Below are 17,732 nucleotides of genomic sequence, written 5' to 3' on the forward strand. Positions count from 1 at the left end.
CAGCAAGTTCTTAGCACCCAAGTGGTGCCTCTCTGGTCCAGGACATAGGTGTGGCTCACAGGCTCTTAAGGTCAAGCTATTGGGCTGTTTGACAACACAAAAGGGCCTGTTTACACAGAAACCATGTCACTCACACTGAAAAACAGTGCCTACTACCGCCAGCCCATCTCTTCACACAGCAAGCATTGATCGCCGCGGAGAACTGCCAACTTGAGGCTCCAACCCACCTGTCCATGACACCCAGCCAGCTCCTCATGCACACCGATTAGTGACGCTCTCCCTGCTCCCTACAGCCCTCTCTAAGGCAAACTGGACTGTTGGCACAAAATTTGAGAAGGTAAACCTTCAGCAGGACTAATTTTGGACTGTATCCAACCTGCGCTCCATCGCAGTCGGCCTGAACTTTTGATTTTGACCTGGTCCAGTGCAAATAGATAGCCGTGATTGACGCTTTATGCTTTTAGGTGCCATATTCCAGTTTATTCTTTAAAAATGTATAACTCTGGTTATACTGATTGGATTTGTAGTTTTGGTCTTGTTCATTCAGGTAAGCTCTAATATTCTAGCCTGGTGTGGGATTGTGGGGGTGTTTTAACTGTTTTACTGTTTGAAGTATTGCCTCTAAGTTAACCCTGAATGTTCAGTGCCAAGCTACCAGGTAGCCTAGCACAGGTTAATTTGGGTTTGCTGTTGCCTTACTCTGACTAGGATTGTGGTTGCTGCTTGACCAGAGCTCATGCCCCAGTCAACCAGTAACCCAATTTATAACATTGTGTGTGTGTGTTTGCACGTACATGTGGCTTTTTTGAAAGGAAAGCATCCACTCCGTTGCAAATGCTGTGCTTGTCCTTTGAGAGAAGGTAGTACCGCCATCTTACCTTTACACTTTTCCCTTTCCTTTACTCTTTCCCCTACCCTATCAACGTGTACCCCTTTATACCCAGAACCTGGCACCTCCCTGCACACCGTCCCCCTGTGTGCCCTGCAAGCTCTCATTCATTTTGCTAATATTTTTAGCTTTTGTGTAGTAGCATGTGTTCTCCAAGCTTCACTGGCATACAATGATTGTTTAGCATGGGTAGGAACAGTGCAAGTATCACAAACTGAGGGGACATCTAGCAGATATGTCCTCACACAAACAACAGGTGAATGTGCAGAACAGTGGAAGATTCCCTGTATAAGTTACATGGTTTGTAATCTGTGAAATAAAATACTTTTGTTTGTCAGTGAAAACTTACCCAAATCAGTTCCACAGGAAGAATTATTTTAATGATTTTTTTAAATTTTTCATTCAGTTCCTTTAGGATAAGAAGCAGAATAATGCCAAACACAGAAAGCAGCAAGGCCTCCAGCTGAACGGACTGGATGTTATTGAAAACATAGGCGTAAATCTACAAATAGAAATGGAAATGAAATGAAAATGGAAATGAAAATGATTCAAATGTGATTTGATAATACAGGAAGATATGTATAGAGAGACACTGCAGTTCATCTTGCAAGCATAAAATCAAACTCTTATTATTAACATTAGATGTATTTCCAAATTTGTGGAATGGTAATGGTTCATTAGGAGATTGTGGCATAAATCAAACAGAGTGTATGATGTTGTAGAGAATTTTACATCACATATATATTTATTATTTGTAAACATATTTATTCATACTTATTTAATATATTTAATATTATTTAATATAATTAGTTTAATGATGTATGTATTATACATTAAGGTAAATGAAGTATACAAAATACAAAGTTGTTGTTATTCAATTACCCTTTTTCTCCCCTTTTGAAATTTCAAATTAACCACTTTTCAAGAATATATATGCAAAATGTCAGAGATTATGAATAGTTCACAATCTATTTATTTTGGGCGAATGTGTAATTGTAATCTCAAACATAGATTATTGAATAAACATTTTGCGGTAAAAGTGAATTATCACACATAATTTCTGTTTTCTTTAAGTTTAATCTGCTGTGTAAATTTCTCACATGTGAGACTTGATTCAAGTAGAAGCTGAGGTGGATGAACTTTTTTTGGGAAACTTTTGTGAAGATTCATAAAACTGTGCAAAAGTTATTAGCAAACCCCCAAAAAATGCTTTTCCTACGGAAACGTGGTCTTAACTATGACTACCCAGTGGCAAACACCAATGGGTAACATAGTACTCCACCTACAGTTACTTATTCAAACAGGCAACGACACACAGAAGCTGCATCAGTGTTAAATGTATTTGCAGGCTCCTGTAACATGTTTCAGCCGCACAAACAGCCTTGTTCACACACAAAGGATGCCATTGTTGCCTCTGTTAATACATGTACATGTGATTATCAAATTCATTAACATTGAACACATATTACATTCAATCATCGTTCATAGCTCAAAACAAAAATTAATGCACAATAAAAATTTACAATTTTTAACATTATTACATTCAACAAAATGTCAGACAGACAGTAATGTCATTGAAATGCACATATGCTCCCCTATATAACCCAAGGCACATATTCCTAAGTGGGAAATGGTTCCCTTCTCTTGTCCTTCTCCTGTGTCTTGTGTACTAATCTAATCAGTATATGGCTACCCCAGTGGGCTGTACCAATCAGCCATCGCAACATGAAATATCTGATGCTGAGGGAACTGCGTAACAAGTGAGTGTGCAAATCTTCGTCCATGTTGAGTCCCTCGGGGGCGTGCTATTGAGCTATATAATATACTTTGACTTTAGCTTGCGCAACTCTTTTTCTTTATCCCTCCTCTGTATTGCCTAGGTATGGCATCAATCTGAAAATATTATAGCGCCCTGTCATTGCTAGCATGACCTTCCTTAAAATGAAGGACAGCTGGGTATGTCCTGTCTTTATTCTTTATTGCCCTATTATTTTGTAGAATCTACTTGTGAACTTGATAGATAGTATTACCCACATATAATTTGGCACATGGACATGTAAGTATGCATACAGAATAGTCTGTTCTGCAGTTATATGCTCCTAGAATTTCCATGGGTTTTTTACACAGTGGGGAGTAAAACTCAGTTCTGTTGGTACCATATTGACAGGCTTTAGATTTCCTACATTTAAAAAAAAAACCTTCTGTCTAACCAGTTCGTTCTTACAAACACCTCTCGACTGGACCTTACTAGACGTACTTCATTGTCCATGCCCTTCTGTATGTTATCCCTGGACCCCTGGGAACCACTCAGCCAATTATGGGTTCATTCTTAACCAAATGTCAATGTTGCCACATTATTCTTGTGAGTTTGCTTTCTTCACTGCAAAGTGTGGTAATGAACCTGGTGTACTGTGTGGCGCATTTATCCCATCTCCTCCTTTCAAACAGTTTCTCTCTAATTTTGCTGATTAGCTCTATACATGTCATCTTTCACTACCTGTTGTGAGAACCCTCTTTGCTGGAATTCCTTCCCCAACTCTGCTTGTGCCAAAATTTGCTCTTCTATCTCAATTTACATCATACGCAAATGCTTCCTATAAAGTATATTATGTTTTAATCTCTCAGGATGGAAATTGCTTGCATGCAGAATGGTGTTTCCTGTAGTGGGCTTTCTATATGCCTTGGACTGGATCTTTCTGTCTTTTATGTAGACTGTCAAATAAAAAAAATACTTCTGTACTGCTTATAGTACTCATAAAGTATATATTCAAGTCACTGACATTAATGTTCCTTACAAAGTTGCGCACACTTTATACTGACCCTTTCCAAATGACAAATAGGTAGTCTATGTATTGTGCTCACGATATCACATGCTGTGACCAAAAGTTGTTGCATTCTCCCTGGAGCCCCTAGTACTCCCACCAACCAATATGCACATCAGCATACCTGGGGGCAGAGCAGGTGCCCATTGGTGTTACTGTCTGCTGCCCGAACACCTCATTGTTAAACAGGAAAAACATTTGACAAGACTGATCACAATTTGCTTATGTTTGAGCAATCTCAATGGTCTAGCTCCCAGGAAATAAGAAATGTTTATATGAATATATTTATATATAGTATTTGTGCATGTGCGTGTGTGTGTATATATACATATACATATAGTTAGGAAATACATTTTTTTTTAGAAATTCACTGAACAAAATCATAGGTTACAGGGATGTTATAGCTAGGCTCACTCGTACAAAGCCAGTGAAATTCAGCACTTATAGTTACCTGAGCAAACTATAACTTACACCCCGCAATGCACTGCTTATAAGCTCACACATTATATCACTTATGACATGGTCAATGACATCATGATGACATCACTCATGACATCATCGACAGAACCACTCACACACGTACTCACACCCTCATATACTCACACACACCCACAGAAATCATTCACATACCCATACAACTTGTCAGACACCCACTGACTCATCTATGCAAACAATTTGGTGGTGAAAAAAGGGGCCATGGCCTCGGACCACCTCTCAGCAATGCCACTTTGTAATCCCACTGTGTGGGGCTTACTGGAGGTAACAGAAGGTCTTGTTGGTCCCTAAGGACCCTCAGCAGCCAATGAGACGTCATCCCAACCATGCCAGGAGGTGCATTTGCAGAGTGGTGTAGAAAGGGGGTAGGGCCTCCGGCGAGTTGCCAGCTTAAAAATAAAGGGTATTTTTTAGGAAGGGGGCCGTGTGAGCCCCCCTTCCCTGGTCCTTTTTAGGTCTCGGACTACGAAGGCTGCGCTTGCGCTTGCGCAGTCTCACTCCAAAACTTTATGTCTACAGTATGGGGGCTTGAACCCGCCCCTCTTCCCCATTGGCTGGCTTCCTAAACGGAGGCCAGCCATTGGAGGAGAGGGGCATCACTCCATTGAAGACGGGATTCGGGGTGGTGTTTTTTACTTTCTTTCTGTTTTCTTTCTCTCCTCTTCCCATTGGCTGGAATTTTACATTCCAGCCAATGGGAAGATGAGAGAAAGAAAACCACGCCCACAAATCCTAAAATTACGCTGCTTTCTCCGAGGCATTTCTGCTTCGCCTCGGAGAAAGATGGTGGTGTGCATGGCGTACCCCCCTGAGTCGGTAAGTTTTCTTGCCTATGCCTCCTGGCTGCGCTCGTCTTTTTCTTGCCTTTGTTCCCTAGCTGCGCTCGTCTTTTTCTTGCCTCTGTTTCTGTGTGTGGGAGGTACACAGTGACGTGCTGCGGCCCTGAGTCAGCGCCGGAGCCTCCGCTGGGGACACTGCAGCAGCAGCCGCCGCCGCGCTGCCTCGGAAGCCTCCCTCCTCCCCCTGGTTGTGCGAGCCTGCTCCTCACCACTCCTCCTCCTCCCTCCAGATGGCAGCTGCACATTGACTGAGCAGAAAAAGACACCCGGAAAGATGGCGCCTGCGGGACACCTGGAATCGACGCTGTGCCCGAGCTGAGGGACCCAGTGTGCCCGGATCTGCGGCCATCTCCTGCCCCATCGTTGTGCTTGCTCTCCTGCCCCCTCGCTGTGCTTGCTCTCCTACCCCCTCGCTGTGCTTGCTCTCCTGCCCCCTTGCTGTGCTTGCTCTCCTGCCCCCTCGCTGTGCTTGCTCTCCTGCCCCCGTGCTGTGCTTGCTCTCCTGCCCCCTTGCTGTGCTCCCTTGCTCTCCTGCCCCCTCGCTGTGCTTGCTCTCCTGCCCCCTCGCTGTGCTTGCTCTTCTGCCCCCTCGCTGTGCTTGTTTCTTTTACTCATTAAGGATTGTAGTTTTTCTTTTTTAGCCGAGGTCCATTCCTCTGCTTCTTCTTTATGGTAGACCCGTCAAACCTCAGGTGATAGATCGACCGATATTGTCCGATTGCCTCGTGGCTTGAAATAATCTTTGCTGATCTCTTTTGGTGTGGTGGTAGCCTTAGGTCAACATCCGCATTCACCAGGTTCAAAGTAAATGGTGCCGGTGTACTTTATATTCTTCTACTGAAATTCTGGATGGTTTGCCTTGTATTTCACCGACGTTTGTGGGCTAAGCATGAAGTAGTTGTCTTCCCTATTCGAACTTAGTGAGCCTTTTTGTTATGCAAAAAAAAACCTTAGCAGGTTATTTGTGAGTGTATTTATTTGCAAAATATCTGTGGTATGCGACTGTTTGCTGATGAGCATGAAAAGGGGCAAAGGGGACAACTTATTGGCTGTAGAAACAAAGCAATGTAAGTTTGAGGTTATGCTGCAGTAGTAGTTATAATTCTCATCAGGGAAAGCGTTTCGAGCTTGGCTCTGTCTCTGTCTGTGTGGCTCTGTGTGTGTGGCTCTGTTTGTGTGTGTGGGTCTGTCTGTGTGTGTGGCTCTGTCTGTGTGTGTGGCTCTGTCTGTGTATGTGTGTGGCTGTGTGTGTGTGTGTGTGTTTGGCTCTGTGTGTGTGTGTGTGGCTCTGTGTGTGTGTGTGGCTGTGTGTGTGTGTGTGTGTGTGGCTCTGTGTATGTGTGTGTGTGGCTCTGTGTAGGTAGCTTTTTTGTAGGTGGCTCTATGTGTGGGTGGCTCTGTCTGTGTGAGGGTGGCTCTTTGTGGGTGGCTGTGTGTGTGTATGGGTGGCTCTGTGTGGGTGGCTGTGTGTGTGTGTGGGTGGCTCTGTGTGGGTGGCTGTGTGTGTGTGTGGGTGGCTCTGTGTGGGTGGCTGTGTGTGTGTGTGTGGGGGTGGCTCTGTGTGGGTGGCCGTGTGTGGGTGGCTCTGTGTGTGTGTGTGTGTGTGTGTGTGTGTGTAGGTGGCCCTGTGTGGGTGGCTCTGTGTGGGTGGCTCTGTGTGTGTGTGGCTCTGTGTGTGTGTGTGTGGCTCTGTGTGTGTGTGTGTGTGGCTCTGTGTGGGTAGCTTTTTTGTAGGTGGCTCTATGTGTGGGCGGCTCTGTCTGTGTGAGGGTGGCTCTGTGTGGGTGGCTGTGTGTTTGTGTGGGTGGCTCTGTGTGGGTGGCTGCGTGTGTGTGTGTGGGTGGCTCTGTGTGGGTGGCTGTGTGTGTGTGTGTGTGGCTCTGTGTGGGTGGCTCTGTGTGTGTGTGTGGGTGGCTGTGTGTGTGCGGCTCTGTGTGTGTGGCTGTGTGTGTGTGTGGGTGGCTCTGTGTGTGTGGCTCTGTGTGTGGCTCTGTGTGGGTGGCTCTGTGTGGGTGGCTGTGTGTGGGTGGCTCTGTGTGTGTGTGGGTGGCTCTGTGTGTGTGGCTCTGTGTGGGTGGCTGTGTGTGGGTGTCTGTGTGTGTGTGTGTGTGTAGGTGGCTCTGTGTGGGTGGCTCTGTGTGGGTGGCTCTGTGTGTGTGTGTGGCTCTGTGTGTGTGTGGCTGTGTGTGTGTGTGTGTGTGGCTCTGTGTGTGTGTGTGTGTGGCTCTGTGTGGGTAGCTTTTTTGTAGGTGGCTCTATGTGTGGGTGGCTCTGTCTGTGTGAGGGTGGCTCTGTGTGGGTGGCTGTGTGTTTGTGTGGGTGGCTCTGTGTGGCTGTGTGTGTGTGTGTGGGTGGCTCTGTGTGGGTGGCTGTGTGTGTGGCTCTGTGTGGGTGGCTCTGTGTGTGTGTGTGGGTGGCTGTGTGTGTGCGGCTCTGTGTGTGTGGCTGTGTGTGTGTGTGGGTGGCTCTGTGTGTGGCTCTGTGTGGGTGGCTCTGTGTGGGTGGCTGTGTGTGGGTGGCTCTGTGTGTGTGTGTGGGTGGCTCTGTGTGTGTGGCTCTGTGTGGGTGGCTGTGTGTGGGTGTCTCTGTGTGTGTGTGTGGCTCTTTGTGTATGGCTCTGTGTGGGTGGCTCTGTGTGGGTGGCTCTGTGTGTGTGTGGGGCTCTGTGTGTGTGTGGCTCTGTGTGTGTGTGTGTGTGTGTGTGTGTGGCTCTGTGTGGGTAGCTTTTTTGTAGGTGGCTCTATGCGTGGGTGGATCTGTCTGTGTGAGGGTGGCTCTGTGTGGGTGGCTGTGTGTTTGTGTGGGTGGCTCTGTCTGTGTCTGGCTCTGTCTGTGTCTGGCTCTGTCTGTGTGTGCGTGTGGCTATGTGTGTGTGTGTGTGTGGCTCTGTGTGTGTGTGTGTGGCTCTGTCTGTGTGTGTGTGGCTCTGTCTGTGTTTGTGGCTCTGTCTGTGTGTGTGTGGCTCTGTGTGGGTGGCTCTGTGTGTGTGTGTGGGTGGCTCTGTGTGTGTGGCTCTGTGTGGGTGGCTGTGTGTGGGTGTCTGTGTGTGTGTGTGTGTGTAGGTGGCTCTGTGTGGGTGGCTCTGTGTGGGTGGCTCTGTGTGTGTGTGTGGCTCTGTGTGTGTGTGGCTGTGTGTGTGTGTGTGTGTGGCTCTGTGTGTGTGTGTGTGGCTCTGTGTGGGTAGCTTTTTTGTAGGTGGCTCTATGTGTGGGTGGCTCTGTCTGTGTGAGGGTGGCTCTGTGTGGGTGGCTGTGTGTTTGTGTGGGTGGCTCTGTGTGGCTGTGTGTGTGTGTGTGGGTGGCTCTGTGTGGGTGGCTGTGTGTGTGGCTCTGTGTGGGTGGCTCTGTGTGTGTGTGTGGGTGGCTGTGTGTGTGCGGCTCTGTGTGTGTGGCTGTGTGTGTGTGTGGGTGGCTCTGTGTGTGGCTCTGTGTGGGTGGCTCTGTGTGGGTGGCTGTGTGTGGGTGGCTCTGTGTGTGTGTGTGGGTGGCTCTGTGTGTGTGGCTCTGTGTGGGTGGCTGTGTGTGGGTGTCTCTGTGTGTGTGTGTGGCTCTTTGTGTGTGGCTCTGTGTGGGTGGCTCTGTGTGGGTGGCTCTGTGTGTGTGTGGGGCTCTGTGTGTGTGTGGCTCTGTGTGTGTGTGTGTGTGTGGCTCTGTGTGGGTAGCTTTTTTGTAGGTGGCTCTATGCTTGAGTGGATCTGTCTGTGTGAGGGTGGCTCTGTGTGGGTGGCTGTGTGTTTGTGTGGGTGGCTCTGTCTGTGTCTGGCTCTGTCTGTGTCTGGCTCTGTCTGTGTGTGCGTGTGGCTATGTGTGTGTGTGTGTGTGGCTCTGTGTGTGTGTGTGTGGCTCTGTCTGTGTGTGTGTGGCTCTGTCTGTGTTTGTGGCTCTGTCTGTGTGTGTGTGGCTCTGTGTGGGTAGCTTTTTTTGTAGGTGGCTCTATGTGTGGGTGGCTCTGTCTGTGTGAGGGTGGCTGTGTATGGGTGGCTCTGTGTGTGTGGGGTGGCTCTGTGTGGGTGGCTCTGTGTTTGTGTGGGTGGCTCTGTGTGTGTGTGGGTGGTTCTGTGTGGGTGGCTCTGTCTGTGTGTGGGTGGCTCTGTGTGGGTGGCTCTGTCTGTGTGAGGGTGGCTCTGTGTGTGTGTGGGTAGCTCTGTATGGGTAGCTCTGTGTGGGTGGCTCTGTGTGGGTGGCTCTATGTGAATGGCTCTGTGTGTGGGTGGCTCTATGTGAATGGCTCTGTGTGGGTGGCTCTGTGTGGGTGGCTCTGTATGTGTGTGTGGGTGACTTTGTGTGTGGCTCTGTGTATGGATGCAAATGCAATAGGTCTCGCATTTGCGAGAGATTAAGCTATTGGCATTGTAAATTACAATGCCATTTATTTGTTTTAAAAACAAAAACATAAATAAAAATAATGTCATGAGCAATGCCAATAGCTCTAACTTTAACAATTCCGAGACCATTGCATTGTAAATGCTTGTTGAACCCTGGGCACCCCATCCCCCAAGGCCAGCCCTTTTTTAAAAACACTTTTTTTTTTTTTTAAAGGGAGAGGAGCCACATGGTCCCCCTTTCCTGGCCCAATTGTGGATCTGGTGAGCCCATTCCCCAGGGCCCGCCCTTTATTTCTTTATAATGGGAGGGAAGCTGCATTGATGGAGCCGGCCCTGGGGGGTGGCGGTCCCCAGGGAATTCTATGGCTCCACAAAGGTTGGCCACGCGGCCCCCTCCTTTTTTAATTAACCCCCAGGGTGGTGGTGGTCCCTGGGGCTGTGTGGGAGGCCGGTGCCCCCCATGCATTAATAATATAACATTATAACATTATACCCTGGGGAGTTGGTGGTTACCAGGGCTGGGGGTGGCCTGCATGCCCACCAGCATTCCTGTCATATTAAGCCCCCAAGGCCTCCCCCGCATTATTCAGTATTCACTTCTGTGCTCCAGGGAAGTGGCGGTCCCCAGGGGAGCAGGGGAACGGCGAGGCTCCCCCGATAATAATTAAGCGACAGCCCCGGGAAGGTGGCAGTTTACAGGGACGTAGGCTCAAATTTCACTCATACAAAACCATTGAAATTCAGCAGTTATAGTTACCTTAGCTAACTATCACTTAAGCCCCCACAATGCACTACTTATGATCTCGCACATTACATCACTCATGACAGCATAAGTTAAATTGGTATTCTTTCTGTACTAGTAATTAGTCATCTTGTTTTTCTGCCCTTTGTTTCCCCTTTTCCTGCTTCTTTTTCTCCCTGTAAAATGGGCGTGGAAGGCCGCAAGCATCCCCTCCCCGGGGCCCAGCTATATGTGTCTGGGTGCCCCAGTCCCACCCAGGGCAACCAGGTACTCATTTACAAGGTCCTTAGATGCACTTTTGAGCCTCCAGTGCAGCACTTTTTTATGTTCCGGTTGTGCAATGTGAGGCATATTTGCAAGGCAGCGCAAAACCACTTTACGTGGCTTTTCATGGCCTTGTAAATATGTGTCCCTTTCACGCAGAACACTGCATGAAAGGAGGTTCCATGGGGGTTGCTGTGGGTGTTCCCATACATCACCAATGGAATCTGAAGCATTCCCAGGTTTACAAGGAATTGTTAAACTGAAAATGCGTCAAATTCCAATGCCTCCCCAGTGGAGGCACAAGAGTGGCGCTGTTGGACCTGGCCTCGTGGCGTGGTTCCCCCCGTTCCTCAGCACCCCGTTAGCCTAGCCCCACACCCAGAAAACCCTGGTCGTCCCGTCTCCTGTCCGCCCTGCTCCCTACACGACCCCACCAACAGACGACCGTCCCCGCATTCCGCCCTCCCCCTTCCCGGTACCGGGCGCCCAGAAACCTGCGTCAACCCACAGGGCCCCCGGCCGCCATCACCCTTCCCGAGGTCCCTGACTCCCTAGGCCTTGCCTGACCCCGGCCCCGGTGAAACTTAGGCTTTAGACGCGCCATGCCCGGCTGGGGGGTAGAGGGCTTCCTGAGTGAGATAAGACAAGGAGTTTCGATTGCACCTCTGGCCTCCCCTGGGAGACTGGTTTCTCTCGCACCTCTGGCCTTCCCCTGTGGGCCGGTTTCGATCACACCTTTGGCCTCCCCGAGAGCTGGCTCCAGACCCTGCTGAGCGTCTGGGAATTCCTGGACACATCTTCTGAAGGATCAAAGAGCCAGCCGACGGAACACTCCAACGACCAGCCCCGAGGCATGAGATCCCCGCCTGCGAGGGTCCGGACATCAAAGGGCCACAGCACTATATCAAGGCCCATCCAAGAACTAGCGGGAAGTTGTATCCTGGACAGGAGAGCCCTGCTGATCTGATCGCGGCTCAACCCTTGGGGAGAAGATTGAAACTGGAACTTATCGAGCCCTGCTGACGCTTTCGCGGCTCATCCTCGTGAAGACGGAACTGGAACCTCGGAGCCCTGCTGACCTCGTCGCGGCTCATCCTTGAACTCTAAGGACATTCGTTGAACACCCTGAGCCCTGCTGACGTGGTCGCGGCTCCTCAAGAACTGACAGACACCCTGTTCACTTTGGATCAAGCCCTGCTGACCTCGTCGCGGCTCGAGGAGTACTCTGGTCCAGCTGGACCATCAACGCTACCACCACGACCTAGCTCGAGAAGAAGTGAGTAGAGCAGCCAGTGCGATTGCCATCTTCCGTATCCCCCGGCTCGAGGATTGAGAGCTGTGCGCAGGGTACGCTTCGTGCTGGCCTAAAGATCAAGACTGTCCCGCTTCCCTCTTCCTCATCACTGAGACTTGACGATCCCTCGATCGCTTGTAAATACATGTGCATTTTGCCTAAATCTCTACTGTTGATAAAGAACTTGCTTACTGAAATCCACGGTGTGGTGTCCGTTCATAAGTGTGGTGTGAACTCAGTGTGTACGATCCTAGACCCGAAGTCCTCCCCGGCGAGGACCTCACGTTAAGACTCGGCCTTATTTGTAGGAGAGATGGGTCATGGAGTGGTCAGGAGAGCCTAACCTGGCCCTCTGGGATCGCCCCTTCTAACATTGGTGGCAAGCGACGGGATAAGAGCCTACGTCTAGAGATCGTACAGTAAAATGACTGACACACGACCTGAACGAAGAACAACTATGAGTTCCACCGGAACAAGCGAGAAGCCAACATTCCAAAAGGACCGTGTGGAAGAGTATACCCACAAAGAACTAAAACAATTCTGCAAGGAACTTCACATCACTACCACTGGTTTAAGCACCAAAGAAGACTTCCAAAAAGCCCTGGCAGCCTGGGTAGAGGCCGGGGCCCCCCCTCCCCCACCGGAAGAAGACGGCGGAGAGGGGGCCACAGACCGAAACCAGCGGCCAGGAAGGTGAGAGAACAGACTCCTTGATATGGAGTCTCAGCACGGAAAGGGGTCTGTCACCAGAGGAGATGACAGACCGAGAACATACCCGAATCCACGAGCTGGAGCTAGCGCGCCTTAAAATAGAAGGAGAGCTCAAGTTGGCCGAGAAAAAACTGGCCGTAGAACAATTACGGTTACAAGGGGAACTAGAAGAAACTAAGCTCCAGAGGGAGCATGAGGGAAAGAAACTCCAGCTCGAACATGAGCGCGGCTTAAAAGAACTTGAACTAAAAGCCAGAAGCGAAGACACCCGACCCCCGGGGAACCGAGAAACCCCTTCCCCGGTGGAGACCAAAGTACACATCCCCAAGGATGTAGTAACAGAGTACTACAAGATGGATGACATCCAGCAGTGGTTCAAAGCGTACGAGGTCGCCATGACCTCCCACCGAGTGCCCGAGAAGGATTGGGGGGCCGGATTGTGGGGCCGCTTCCTCAGTGAGGGAAGAGACACCATGCTGGACCTGCCCTCCACAGTCATGAACTCCTACACCCATATGAAGGACGCTCTGCTATCCCAATATGGGCTCACCCCCGGAGATGTATCGGCAGCGGTTCCGAGACTGCAAAAAGATCCCCAGCACCACATGGGTAGAATATGTGAATTTCTACAGCCGGGCCCTGGAAGGGTGGATCAAGGGCAGCAAGGTGACCACCTTTGAAGGACTATTCGACCTCATCGCGTATGAACACCTCTCCACAAACTGCTTTGTGGAACTGAGACAGCACCTTCTGAACAGCAAATTGACAGACCCCCTGAAGCTTGGTGTCGAGGCAGATCGCTGGGTGAGCACCCGAGTCCCAAGGGGGCCAGTGGGAGACTATGGCCGAAACGAACAAGGGTCCTCCCGCCAGAGAGGAGGGGGAGGTCAAGGTAGAAAGCGGGGGCCCCAGTCCGGGCCCCAGCGTAGCCCACCAGGAACCAGTCCGGAAGCTCTCCTCCCGTAACTAGAGCAGGGCGTCCCTCAGGTAGACAGGGACCCCCGAGCCAGCATAGGCTGCTACAGATGTCAGCAACCAGGGCATTATGCCAGTGACCCCCAATGAACCCTGATCAAGAAACCCGCGGCTGCGAGTCCCCCCGCGCGCCAGCTAGCCACAGTGGCCCTAGAAGAGGAAGAGATAGAGGACCCAGAGGGGTGGGAACCAGCAGCCATGTCATTAGTCTCCCTTGGGGATAGAGAAATGGTCCCAGGAGCCCCCCTGCCCGACAACACTGAGAAGTACAGGCAACAGGTAACTGTCAACGGGCACCGCATAGGGGCCCTCCGAGACACAGGAACCAGCATCACCGCAGTGCGCTGTCACCTGGTCACAGAAGACCAAATTATACCCCACGCCTCCTGCAGGGTAATCTCAGCCGACAATTCTGTCCGAACCTGCCGAATAGCTCAGGCCCGTTTGAACGGGGAGAAGTCTCCGGGGACTTGCGAGTAGCTGTCCGCACCGACATGCCCGTGGACTGTCTACTGGGCAACGATCTGGAGAGCTCCCAGTGGAAGCAGGTAGAGCGAAGGACTCACCTAGAGATGGTGGGCCTGCCCGAATGGGCCTGCGTGAGCACAAGATCCATGATCGCCCGAGTGTCCACCCCCAGGGGGGTGGAACCCGAGACCCCTCGTCCGGTCCCTGATGACCCGGAGGGCAGCGAGCAACCCGAGGTCCCCGAGCTACCCCCCGGTGAAGAAATGGACCCAGACGCAGGTCCCCTCGGCCCTCCCGTCGAACAGGCCCCGACCTTGGACGACCTCCCTGAGTTAGCCCAGTGGCGCCAGGAAGGAGGACCTTCCCGAGAGGAGTTCTGCCTGGAACAGACCTCCTGTCCGTCTCTAGTTGGTCCGCGGCAGCAGGCCGCCGCCCAGGCTGCCGGTGACCAGTCCAGCTCCCACTTTTTCTATTGGGAAAATGGCCTCTTGTATAGTGAACAGAAGTCCGCCGAACTAGGGTCAGCCCAGGTGCTGGTGGTACCCCATCGTTTCCGCGGCTTCCTACTGAACCTGGCCCATGATATGCCCCTGGCGGGACACCTGGGGCAAGACAAAACCTATCACCGTCTGGTCACTCATTTTTATTGGCCCCACATGCGCGCCGATGTGAAGACCCACTGCAAGTCCTGCCCCACGTGCCAGGCCAGCGGGAAGAACGGGGGGAAGCGCAAGGCTCCCCTCCAACCCTTCCCAGTTGTCAGTACCCCCTTTGAGCGAGTGGGAATAGACATCGTGGGGCCCCTGGACCCCCGGACCTCCTTAGGCCACCGGTTCATCCTCGTCCTGGTAGACCATGCCACACGGTACCCCAAAGCCATTCCCCTCCAAACGGTGACGGCCCCCGTGGTGGGGCGGGCCCTCATGGGGATCTTCTCCCGGGTGGCATTCCCGCGAGAAGTGGTGAGCGACCGAGGAACAAACTTTATCTCCAAATACATGAAGTCCCTGTGGCAACAGTGTGAAGTGACGTACAAGTTCACCATCCCATACCACCCCCAAGGGAATGGCCTGGTTGAGCGATTTAACTGTACCCTCAAGGGAATGATCATGGGTCTCGAGGAGCCCCTGAGGTGCAAGTGGGACATCCTCCTGCCCTGCCTCCTGTTCGCCTACCGGTAAGCCCCCCAGAAATCCTTGGGGTTTAGCCCCTTCGAGCTGCTCTACGGGCACCCCGTCCGGGGGGCCCTCAGCCTGGTCAAGGAAGATTGGGAAGCGGCACCCCAGGATCCACCCCAGATGTGTTCCGATACATCCTGGCCCTCCGAAACCAGACTCGTAGGTTCCTGGAGCTTGCCGAGGAAACCTCGAAGCAAGCCAAGAAGAAATGAAACGTTGGTATGACCAGAATGCTACTCTGGTCAAGTTTGAGCCCGGCCAGCAGGTTTGGGTGATGGCCCCGGTAGAGCCTTGTGCCCTTCAGGACAAGTGGACCGGGCCCTTCAAAGTGGTGGAACGCAAGAGCCAAGTGACCTACCTTATAGATGTGCAGTCCCTCAGGAACCCCTTGAGGGTCCTCCATGTGAACCGCCTCAAACCCCACTTCGTGCGGTCCGAGTTGAGTCTGCTCCTAGCAACAGACGACGGAGCAGAAGAGGACACGGAGCCTCTCCCCGATCTCCTAAGTGCGACGGAAAAAGATGGCTCCGTAGAGGGAGTGAGTCTCTCCTCCTCCCTCACCCCGAGCAACGCGAGGACTGTCGCCAGTTACTGGGACAGTTCTCTGACCTTTTCTCTCTCATCCCCGGTGTCACCGGTTGGTGCGTCCACGATGTGGACACTGGGGACAGCCCTCCAGTACGGCACAGAGCCTACCACGTCTCTGACAGAGTCCGGGCCTGCAACAAGGCCGAAGTCTCCAAGATGCTAGCCCTGGGGGTGGTTGAAGCCTTTGACAGCCCGTGGGCCAGCCCCGTGGTCCTGGTTCCGAAGGTGGCCGCCCCCGACGCTGTTCCCGAGCTGAGGTTCTGTGTGGACTACCGGGGGCTCAATGCAGTCACCAGGACCGACGCTCACCCCATTCCACGAGCAGACAAGCTCATTGACCGCCTAGGGTCTGCTCGCTTTCTAAGCACCTTCGACTTGACCTGCGGGTACTGGCAAATCGCCCTCACGGAGGGGGCCAGAGAGAGATCCGCCTTCTCCACCCTGGATGGCCACTACCATTTCCGGGTAATGCCCTTCGGAATGAAAAATACCCCCGCCACCTTCCAGAGGCTGGTTAACCAGGTACTGGCTGGGTTGGAGGGATTCAGCGCCGCATATCTAGATGAGATCGCGGTATTCAGCTCCCACTGGACCGAACACCTCCAACACCTCTGGGAGGTGTTGATGGCCCTGCGTCGAGCGGGTCTCACCATCAAAGCAAGTAAATGTCAGATCGGACAAGGGTCAGTAGTCTACCTGGGGCACCAGGTCGGGAGCGGCCTAGTGGCACCCCTCCAACCCAAGATCGATGCGATCGTTGCCTGGGAGGCCCCACGACCCAGACGGAAGTGCGGGCTTTCCTGGGAATCACGGGGTACTACCGAAGGTTCACAAAGGGGTATGGCAGCATCGTAGTCCCCCTCACGGAATTGACCTCCAAAAAGCAGCCGAAGAGAGTTAGCTGGACCCCCGCCTGCCAAGAGGCGTTTGAAACATTAAAAATCGCCATGTGCACTGCCCCCGTACTGCAGGCCCCCGACTACTCCTGAGAGTTCGTGGTTCAAACGGACGCGTCCGAGCATGGCATCGGAGCAGTCCTGTCTCAGATGAATGAAAAGGGCCTAGACCAGCCAGTGGCATTCATTAGCCAGAGGTTACTCCCTCGAGAGCAAAGGTGGAGCACCATCGAGCGGGAGGCCTTCGCGGTGGTTTGGGCCCTGAAGAAGCTGAGGCCCTACCTGTTCGGTACTCACTTCCGGGTCCAAACCAACCATCGACCCCTCCGGTGGCTAATGCAAATGAGAGGGGAGAACCCCAAACTGTTACGATGGTCCATTTCCCTCCAGGGGATGGATTTCACTGTTGAGCACCGGCCTGGTGCTGACAACGCCAACGCGGACGGCCTGTCCCGGTTCTTCTGCCTCAGTGAAGAGAAGCCCCAAGGGGATGGGTAGTTCTCTCTGCCTTTCAGCTGGGGGGGACGCGTGTTGGACCTGGGCACGTGGCGTGGTTCCCCCCGTTCCGCAGCACCCCGTTAGCCTTGCCCCGCACCCAGAAACCCCTGGTCGCCCCGTCTCCTGTACGCCCCGCTCCCTACACGACCCCACCAACAGACGACCGTCCCCGCATTCCGCCCTCCCCCTTACCGGTACCGGGCGCCCAGAAACCTGCGTCAACCCACAGGGCCCCCGACCGCCATCACCCTTCCCGAGGTCCCTGACTCCCTAGGCATTGCCTGACCCAGGCCCCAGTGAAACTTAGGCTTCAGACGCGCCATGCCCGGCTGGGGGGTAGAGGGCTTCCTGAGTGAGATAAGACAAGGAGTTTCGATTGCACCTCTGGCCTTCCCTGGGAGACTGGTTTCTCTCGCACCTCTGGCCTTCCCCGGTGGGCCGGTTTCGATCACACCTTTGGCCTCCCCGAGAGCTGGCTCCAGACCCTGCTGGGCATCTGGGAATTCCTGTACACTTCTTCTGAAGGATCAAAGAGCCAGCCGACAGAACACTCCAACGACCAGCCCCGAGGCATGAGATCCCCACCTGCGAGGGTCCGGACATCAAAGGGCCACAGCGCTATTTCAAGGCCCATCCAAGAACTAGCGGGGAGTTGTATCCTGGACAGGAGAGCCCTGCTGATCTAATCGCGGCTCAACCCTTGGGGAGAAGATTGAAACTGGAACTTATCGAGCCCTGCTGACGCTGTC

At 52.2% G+C, this 17,732-nt stretch overlaps 1 protein-coding gene across 2 annotated transcripts in view; it reads right to left on the bottom strand.

Annotated features, from left to right (window-relative positions):
• The window catches only part of SLC26A7 (solute carrier family 26 member 7), a 699,592-nt gene that overhangs the window by 236,883 nt on the left and 444,977 nt on the right, over positions 1 to 17,732 (bottom strand). For both annotated transcript variants that reach the window (XM_078687052.1, XM_078687051.1), the window contains exon 5: positions 1,239 to 1,391. In XM_078687052.1, the coding sequence (XP_078543178.1) occupies positions 1,239 to 1,391 (153 nt within the window). The remainder of the gene's footprint in view (positions 1 to 1,238; positions 1,392 to 17,732) is intronic.

This window comes from Lissotriton helveticus, chromosome 4_1, assembly GCF_964261635.1.
Source record: "Lissotriton helveticus chromosome 4_1, aLisHel1.1, whole genome shotgun sequence".
In the NCBI taxonomy this organism is placed as follows: Eukaryota; Metazoa; Chordata; class Amphibia; order Caudata; family Salamandridae; genus Lissotriton; species Lissotriton helveticus.